Consider the following 10,373-nt stretch of genomic DNA (forward strand, 5'->3'; position numbering starts at 1 on the left):
TATAAAAATAAATTATTGCATGAATATTATCACAATATAAGGCTTTGACATCTGGCAAAGTTATAGGTTGTTGACATTGTTATATATATAACAATGTCATTGATGTTTTTACTCTTTTGATTAGTCTAATGATTATATTCATTTTTTGAAGACTGACAGAGATTGAACGCAAGAAGACAGCAGCCAAGGCTAGAGTTTCTTTGTCATATGTTTCATTGAAATTTGCTTGTTTTTCTGGTTCCATGTTTTGTTACACAATTGCCTTAACTAAGTTTCATTACCGTTATGGATCTAAAATGTTAAATTTTTAAAAATGTTTCACATCTTATCATAACTTTTCTTCATTTTATTATAGTATATCCCTCACCTATTGTCCACATGAGTTTTTAATCAAACATATTCTAAATTCATTTCCATAAATTAAAAAATTAAAATATATATTACAAATGTTGTATCGGTAATGAGAGTTGCTTAACTATAATTATTTAAAAAAAACAAGATCAAAGTAATTGTCAAGGACTGTGCTGTTAAGTTGATGGGATATGTTGTGGAAATATGAAATTAATCATCAAAAAATAATTTTATCCATTGATCTAGCTTCTTCATTTACTGTAACGGTAATGAGAATTATTCTGGATCATATAAACTTCAAATGATAATAAAATTCTATTTTTAAAAAATTATATGAAAAAATAATCAATATAGTAAAATACACATTCTATTTTAGCTTCTCAACTTGAAAAAATGCTGCAATGAGGTGAAAAACTTTTTTATGTTAATGTGAAGGTCTTCATGAGAATCACCCACCTGTTTCGTTTTGCTATATTAAACGCTGCATTGCTGCTACTGTGAGCTGATTGGTTGGTGAGCTGATGCTGGAATTACAGCATACCTGTCAAGTTTTAGATTTAAAAATAAGGGATATTTTCCTCTGTCCACTTAAAGCCGTCCCACCAGCCCAACGAAGGTTCAGTATCCCTTACATTTTAAGACAGGTTTACAAAAAATCTAAAATAACCACATGTGAACCACTTACACACTACAATTAGATTATCAGAATCTGAAATGTTGTGGACATTCCTACATATGTCATTCTTTTAATTTAGCCAAATTACCCTTTTTTTAGATATTTAAAATATTTCATGTATTTTTGGCATAAATGCACTCTTTTATATGATATATTTTTTTTAATTTATTTAATGGATTTAAAATTTAACAAAGGGTGCACAAATTCTGCAAAATGACTGTAGGTGACCTAAAAATAGTATCATGAGCTTTTACTAAAAGGACATGGACCACATATATTCCATCAGTAAAAATTAGTCCTAATGGGTCTACACAATTAATAATTTTTAATTAATACTTCTTCCTTTTGATCACTCCACCCCTGATCAGTTCAGTTCATTTCGGTCCTCTCCACGTTTCTAGTTAAACTGAGTCACAAGCTGTAATTATTTTTATTTTAAAGGTTTAATCTGTGTGTTTTATTTCGGAGACGAGTATTTTTAAACAGCTATCAGAAATATATCATCACAGTTTACATGATTAGCCAACCGTTACCTTTCTTTTAGAAAAATCTCTGAATATCCAGATCTGTTTTAACATCAGCAGCTCCGACTAGCTGCCTGAACTCACAGCGACAAGGGGCTTCACCACACTGACCTTCCTTTGCAAGCTGATTGGCTGTTTCTCCTGAAAGGCGGGACTTTCTCCTTGAACCGGCTCCACGATTGGTTAAGAGACACAGCGCGGTCAGTGCCCTGTCTCCTCAATAATATATATTTTTTAATGTTAATATAATACGGGACATTTACGGGAAAATACTAATACGGGAGGACGGCGGGAAAGAGGAGTAAAATACGGTAGTTTCCCGGCCAAAACGGGAGACTTGACAGGTATGAATTACAGCCAGATCACTGGAGTTTTTGTCTGCGGTGCTGAACATTTTATATTGTTATATGTTTAAATAAGTAGTACATTTTTCAGTATTAAAATGATTAAACATTCACATTTACATTAATCATAAACTTTGATTTTGAACTCAATCGGAAGCGCCCTCTGGTGGTCATACAAACATGGATAATACTATTAAGTGGGTATTCTCCTCTGTAGAGACTCTCTGGCCGCACTACAGCAGCCTACAGGGGACGCCACTGTGTGCGCCTGATTTAAAACCAGCCCGGTGTTCTGTCGAATTGTGCTACCCATCGATGTGTGCTTCTTACCACTAGTGCGCATGCGTGAACCCAAATTTTCTTTGTTCATGTGTTTTACTGGTAATTCTGTTTTACTTGAGTGTATTAAACAACCGATGTTAAACAACCGCTCATTGTTTTGGAGTGTTTTAAATGTGTAAGTGACAGCTGATAGTAAAACTTATAATATAACAGTTAAATACATAAATACAAGGAAAATACAATACTAATTACCCCACTTCCCTTCATTTTACCCTGATATATTAATTCAGGCTTCCCACTATTCAACCCATTCACTTCAGCAGGGAGCATTTTCATATTTGGCGTTTATTTATGGTATTTTTACGTTTAAATATAACTACACTGGGGTAGCACGGTTTGACAGGGGAGGGGAGCACAACTCGTCAGAACACCGGCTCTCGCTGTTTCACTATCGAGCACTGTGAGCACATTAATATCAATCCGACACCCACCACTGCGCAGTACCAGCGCAGCATCAGCTAAACAACCTGATAAAAGCATTAACTAGATACAGAAGTTTATTTAAATTATGCGCACTGTCTGTGTTTACACGACGCTGAACGACATGAAAACGGCAGGGATATTAGAATTACAGCACGAACATCCCTAAATACAACAAAATTAACAAAAAACTCCCCACAGAGCGGAAGACCGGGAGTGCAGGATTTGCGTGGCTCTATTACGCAACAGGGCACCACTCTACATTTTACATTCAAAATAAAAGTCCCATATATTGCAATTATATTTATATTACAATGTATGACAATATATTCCTGTATTATATCACTCCAAATCTAGTCAATTAAAAAAACTTTTTGTACTCAAGCAGTCAATATTTTAATGAACTATTTTTGCAGTAATACTATTCAGGAATAGTATATCTTCCTGTATTATATTACTGTAAAACAAGTCAGTTAAAAAAACTGACTGTGTGAGTAAAGAAGGGCCCACAGTACACAGATGAGCCCGTCACTATAACCAGCTCTACACAACACTGCGCTAATGCTCTTGTTATGAAATACATCTAAAACATCTGCATTTCTCTGAAAAGGCAAATTGTAATTTATAGACATTCTTTATTTACTTATTCCCTCTCTGTACTGATTTTATTACTTTATTATTTAGAATAGCTAAGAATGTCCCTCTACAGTACCATTTGCCCTCATTTGGATGTCTGTTATTATTATCTGTCAGGTCTGTCTTGTACATGTTTTGAAAAGTAGGCTTTTTTAGGGTAAAATTCTCATTTCCACAATGTGTCCAAGTCAAAATTTCATTTTTTTAATGAAATGTTAATATAAAAAAACACAACTAAAATGCACACCATACTTTAAACACTTAATAAACATGAAATATTTGACATTTGTCAGTCAAAGCATTACAATTAATAAGGGAAATACATGTGTCCAATTCCAATTTGATCATCCTCTGCAACAACTTTCAATCATTCACAAGGAACTGAAAGTTTCAACACATTTTGGAAGCAAGGGGAAATACTAACTGTGACACTTAAAATATCTAGAAGATAATCAGATCCTCTCATTTCTCTAGATAAAAGTTAAAAGTTTAACACACTGTCGCACATGACGTTCTGCTTCTCTTTTTTTTACTGAAATTGTTTTTTCATTACAAATAAATTATCAGATAGTCATATCTTAGGAATTGTATTACACAAATTACCACAAAAAATGTATACTGATTTTAGAGCAATGCAATACGGAAGGCAGGCATCTCCTGCACTGTATGTTCCAGAAAGTAAAACAGTGACAGAGTGCAATACTTTTTATTTAACAACTGAATGACACATGAAAAAGGAGGAACTTAAGGCACAAAGCTCCGCTCAGATGCAGTTTAAGAATAAATGCATGCTATTAGTAGTTTAAGCACTAGAGGGTAAGTATACAAACTTGCTCTCATAATTGCAAAATAAAAGGCAAGATATAATGGACAATTCACCAGAAAAATGCACCAGATTGTTATGGAAATTAATGGACCCAAGTCACAGATGTCCCTTCTTTATTAAAAAAAACTGGTGCTAAAAAATATCTTGAAATGGCAAACTGGGATGGATTTCCCGAAAGCATATCAAAACTAAGCTAACTGGTAAATGTAAAAGCAAGCATTACAGTGCAAACTCGTCACCAGTTAAGATTATATTAACACTGAGATGCTTTTGGACAAACATTTTAACTTTTGGCTACTTCTATTCATCTTGCAAATGCTATAAACATACAAAAGTTTAGCACTTAAAGAGTTTTACCAAAATGGGAAAATATTCCCGGTATAAAAATATATACATTTACTCAATCTTAAATGTGACTTGTACTATACAGTAACAGCATACATTATTTAAGATCATTTAGAACAATTCACCTCTATTCAAACATTTACTGTTGTGTGACACTAACACACATATAGCTACAATCCAAAAAATGAAATCGTTAGCTGGCGATAAAAGCAGTGTACAAAAAAATCACTTTCTAAATAAAAAAAACATATTTCTAAACTTGAATTAGGCGACTGCATTCAATATTGCATTTTGCATGAATATACAAAATTTTGGTTTAAAACAACGATACTGTCCGATGAAGAGTAAAATAAGAATTACTTCAATAAAAGTAAAATAAGCAGACTGTAACTGACATGAAAAAGAAATACTGTATGATATTCTAAAATTTAATAGAACAAAACTGACCAACAAGCAAAACAGTGGTTTTTTTTTAAACAAGTATTTCTGAGTAATGAACATTTACCAATGACCAATGATCTACAGTTGCAAGAAAAAGTATGTAAACCCTTTGGGATTACTTGGATTTCTGCATAAATTGGTCAATAAATGTGTTCTGATCTTCATCTAAGTCACAATAGACAAACACAGTCTGCTTAAACTAATACCACACACAAATAGTTATCTTTACAGGACGACCACACCTAGGGAGTAGCAACAGTGCTGAACTTCTCCATTTGTATACCGTTTGTCTTACCGTTGACATATGAACATCAAGGCTTTTAGAGATACTTTTATAACACTTTCCTAGCTTCATGCAAGTCAACAATTCTTGAACGTAGGTCTTCTGAGAACTCTTTTGTGCGAGGCATGATTCACATCAAGCAATGATTCTTAAAAACAGCAAACTCAAAACTGCTGTGTGTTTTTTATAGGGCAGGGCAGCTTTAACCAACACATCCAATCATCACATTGACTGAACTCCAGGTTGGCACCAATTAGCTTTTAGAAAAGTAATTACCCTTGTGGTTCATTTTTTTTCACCTTGCACTGTGAATGTTAACATGTTGTGTTCAATAAAACCATGCAAACATATATTTTTTTGTGTGGTGTTAGTTTAAGCAGACTGTGTTTGTCTATTGTTGTGATGAAGATCAGAACGCATTAAGTGACCAATTTATGCAGAAATCCAGGTAATCCCAAAGGGTTCACATACTGTACACTTACAGTGAAATGTGCACAGTTATAGCAGTTTTTGATATTAAAACAACTTCATTTCCATTTAAAAACAAAAACATTATAAAAAGGTATATTTTGCTTAACTGCTTTTATGAAGGAGTTTCACAAAATATATCTAAGCTTTTAATCTTCATTCACAAATGGTCCCTAAACATTTATTTAACAGACAGCAACATGGTAACCTCAAACCCCCCCTCCAACAAAGGAAACAAAGGTAAAATTTTGTTGATAAAAGTGCTTTGAGGCACAAATGATTCAGTGATGAGTAGATTTTTTTTATCTATCCTTGGTACCCAACTTGTCAATAAGGTCCTGCAGGGGAGCCAGCTCTCTGCGATCAATCAGGTTAAATTCCTTTCACAAAAAAACAAGGAGCAAAAGAAACAGGAGAGATGATTTTTCCTTGTCATACAACTACAAAAATGTATTTACATTTGCGCACACAAAAATTAAGATGCTTATGCCTTGTGCGTGTCATCTCACCTGCACAAAGAAGATAAAATGCTTGAAGGAAGTGTTGAGATGGGCCTCTTCCTGCAGTTGCATGACAGAATCAAAGTGCTGGTGGTAAATATGGGCATAGACTCTGAACAGGCGTTTGAGAATGGTCTTTGCCACAGACATGAAGTTTTTGGGGAAAGGAACACCTAAAAAAACAATGTTATCACAATTACTAGAGTATGGCCTCATTGGTGTCTCAGATTTTGTGTATCCTTTAAAATATTAAATAAAACAAATTATAAAATTTGCCCATTTATTTATCACAGATATTACAGACCTGCGGGTGGCAAAAGTATATGAACCACTAGGATTAGCAGATAATTTGAAAGGAGAGTCAGGTATTTTTGATCAATGCAGTGACAAACAGGTGCAAGTTGGGTCTATCAAAATCTGATCTTCACAACCCGTTTGTGGAAGTAAAAGTGTATCATGGCAAGAACAAAGGAGGAGCTCAAAAAAATTAAGTCTCATTAGACTGAAAATGGTTGCAGAACCATCTCTAAAAAGATTGGACTCCAGAGAGAGATTGCTGGCAGTGTCCTTTGGGTCTGTTTTGCTCCATCTGGGCCAGGACAGCTTGCAATCGTTGAAAGAAGATACATTTTGAATTATATCACCAATTCTAAAGGGTTCCCAAACCTTTAATGTTATATGTATATGGTAGTGCTGTCAAACACAGCTGCTGCTGTGCATGGCAAGATTTCTATTCTGCCTGGATTAATCCATACATTTTCTGCAGTACTACACTAGGGTTCATTTGAGCTTCTGTGTTTGTACTTCCTTATGTTCAATGCTAAAGCTTACTCAGCACTAATTTATAAAGCATCACAACTACACTGAGATATTATAATAATTTAAAAAGACTCTATTCTGCCAGGCACTACACACCACACTTATTTTTGTCTCCCTCTTACGATACAGGGAAGTATCAGCATTTTAGCCTTTTATTTTTTACTCATGATTAATAAAAAAAATACTGTTGTGATTAATACATTATATTTTAAGGGACTGACAACTCCAATATAAATATAATTCCAATCTTACATTCTTCAAATTAATTTAAGTTATGACTAAGTTTTTTTGTGATTGACACCACTAGTATATACTTATATGGAATAAGCATCATTCTAACAAATGTTTTCTGGATTAAAAACAATACAAACCAATCTTTGAAGGGAAGATTGTTTCATCATCCAACTGATCCTGAACCCAGGTCATCAGATAATCAATGTATTTTGGAGCAGAACATTTGATTGGTTTCTTAATGTTGGTACCATCAGCCCAGTGGTACTCATACCTGTACAAACATAAAACTCGAATGTTGGATGTTTGGACACACATTTTAACATCCAGTTTTGATTAATTTATCACATCAAGAATGATTAACAGTGATGCAAAGGCCTATACAGATACACCAGTAACATCACGTCATGTTGGGAACCTGACACTAAAAATCCTGTTTTCATAAATTACTGACGAGAACATATTTATTTACTTAGGGCTTGTTGATAAACATTATGTGATTATATGATTATAAAGAACATATTATATATGCACACAGACCTAGTGGACCAAAACAACAAAGCAAAACAGAACCCTTAAATGATTTTCTTTTACCTGGGCCCTGCAGACATAACAGAGCAGCTGGTCTCAGTGCAGAATTCAGTAATGGTGCCATAAAGCATGTTGATCTGGTTAAAGAAGTCCACAGCTTTTATATGTAAAAAACAAACAAACAATAGTGTCATCAATATGCAGGATCCTTTTGCTATATCATGACAGCCTCTGTATCTCTTTCTAGACAGAGAGCTAGACTGATTTATACATTGCACATTGTACATAACTGAATGTGTTTATAGAAATTGTTCTTCAGGTGTCTCTGACAGATTAACTCTCACTCATGCAGATATAGAGACTTATTATTATAGACTTACTATTTACGGCTATCCATTCATTAAGATCCTCTCCCTCTGGTAGCATAACAGCAGCTCGAAGGTTGCCACTTCCTAAAGTGGCTTCAGCATGCTTCAAGAGTTCGTACTGGTGAGAGCCCTCTGGAATGTTCTTCTTTGGTTTGAATGTCTTTGAAGACCGACTTGCACTAAAGCGAAAGCAGTAAGATTTTTTTTCAACATTTTTAATGTTTTAAACATGTTGCTGATCCCCCCCAAAGCAAATCCTCTTGTGTCATTGTCACATAACACATATAACCATTGGAATCTTCCCGCAGAAATGCTGCATTATTTCTTTCTATATTTCATGCTAAAACACTTCCATATCTATATTCTAGTTCGAGACTGTGGTTTTACTAGGTCTGCTACGTTGGAGCACAAAGCTAGAGGAAATCCCCTTTGGCAGCATTAATAATGTCATAGGTTAATAAGAAATTAAAGACAGTATTTGTATCCGGCACAGCTAGTGTTAATATTAAAACACCCCGCTGTGCCAGGAATTTAGACGTATAAAGACGACAACAACCAGTAATTAGTCAATCATCACAGAGACGATGCGGTATGACTAAATAATGACTGTTTCCTGTTTCTTCATACATCTCAGTTCTTGCAACAACATGGCGACAACTGTCAGCAATGCACTTTTATTAATGCTGTAACAGCCAATAGCAGCAGGCAGACAGACAGATATGCTGAAGTGTAGAGGCATATTAAGCATAACTGCTCAAGTCCAAAAATATGTTTTAAACTTATTAGATATATTAGATATTTTAATAGATCTTTAAACTAAATCATTAATGAATATTTACTACTAAAAAAATTAGTTTACACCTTAATCAACCTTACTACAAGACAGTTATCAAAAACAGTCTACTTTCCAGCAAAGATTAATATGGGAACCAGCCAAATACTAACTAGAACACATTCCTTAAATCTTATCGTTAATTTCCTCATTGTATCGAAATTGTTTGTGTAAAATTCACACTGATGTTTTGTTTTCTAATAATGTGCTCGATACAGACATTTCAACACACTAATGAAGAACGATATATAGATCAGTGAATACAGGGAAAGGGACAACACTAACACTTTAGGAGACAATAACACAGGCTTAGAATCAGCCATTGTTTAACCAAACTTCTTTTTAAAAACTTATTTCAGCTAAAAAGAAAGAACTTTATGAGAGGAACTGTTTATAGGTTCAGCTTTGTGAGCTAAAGCTAGCTAAATAGACAAACCTAACCTACATATTTTAATTCATACATACTAGCCAGCTAAAGCTAGCCTAGCTAACCGAACTAGCCCCCTCCTCGCTATTCTTGCTATTAGATAGTTAACTATTAGCTGACGAATATGAAACACTCATCAGTTCTTTAAATAAAACACAAAACTACTTAAAGCCGTGTTAGCTAAAGTGAGCAGCATATCCCCAGCAGACGAACTCACAGAGGGACCAGCGCTAAACCCAGGCGGAGCGCTACAGTACTTACAATAAGAAACTCATTTCCGTTAACTTTCTTCAACTTTCAGTCCCGTCGCTGGCTGAGGAATTACTCCGATAAAATACGGTGTGTGGTTCAGGGGTAAGCTCTTCACTGAAGCGCTGTTTAAGGCATTAAAGTGTGGATTTAAAGTATTTGTAGGAGTTTGAAAAGCGCAAAGACTGACGAGAAGAGAAACTGCTGAAACAGGAAGTGTGTGTATCTAAAAACAGCGCAGCAGCTGCGCAGCGGAAGAGATGCAGTGCAGTGCACTACCCCCACTGTATACATCGCACACCACCCCCACTGTATACAGCACCCCACTTTATACATCACACATTACTCCCGCTGTATACAGCACCCCACTTTATACATCACACATTACCCCAATTGTATACATCACACATTGCCCCCAATGAATACATTACATATTACCCCCGCTGTATGATATAGGAATTAGTTGGCAGGTGGGCAGGCTCTCATCCGACTCTGAGAGAACTACGCATAGACATCATATACATAGACAATGTATCGACTTACAAACAGCAGAGATATAGTTATGATACAGGACACATTACACATTACAAATACACGCTTTCATGCTGAAATACTTTATATTATGCTTTTAAACAAAGACATAGCATATTAATAAGGTTTATAAAAATTTTTTTTATTTATATAAACATTTATACACACACACAACTTTACCATAAAATATTAAATATTAAAGTCCTTGAGAGATGTATTTTTTGCCATC

At 34.7% G+C, this 10,373-nt stretch overlaps 1 protein-coding gene across 1 annotated transcript; it reads right to left on the reverse strand.

Annotated features, from left to right (window-relative positions):
* Positions 1 to 3,983: 3,983 nt before the first annotated feature.
* On the reverse strand, positions 3,984 to 9,855 carry mob1a (MOB kinase activator 1A). The gene is made up of 6 exons (XM_007239683.4): positions 9,626 to 9,855; positions 8,118 to 8,284; positions 7,801 to 7,894; positions 7,347 to 7,480; positions 6,166 to 6,329; positions 3,984 to 6,036 (listed from the first exon to the last, which is right to left on the reverse strand). Exons 1-6 carry the CDS (start codon positions 9,637 to 9,639, stop codon positions 5,959 to 5,961), a joined length of 651 nt encoding a protein of 216 aa, XP_007239745.1. The 5' UTR covers positions 9,640 to 9,855; the 3' UTR covers positions 3,984 to 5,958.
* Between the last annotated feature and the right edge of the window lie 518 nt (positions 9,856 to 10,373).

The sequence above is a fragment of the Astyanax mexicanus genome, chromosome 22 (genome assembly GCF_023375975.1).
Source record: "Astyanax mexicanus isolate ESR-SI-001 chromosome 22, AstMex3_surface, whole genome shotgun sequence".
Taxonomy (NCBI): domain Eukaryota; kingdom Metazoa; phylum Chordata; class Actinopteri; order Characiformes; family Acestrorhamphidae; genus Astyanax; species Astyanax mexicanus.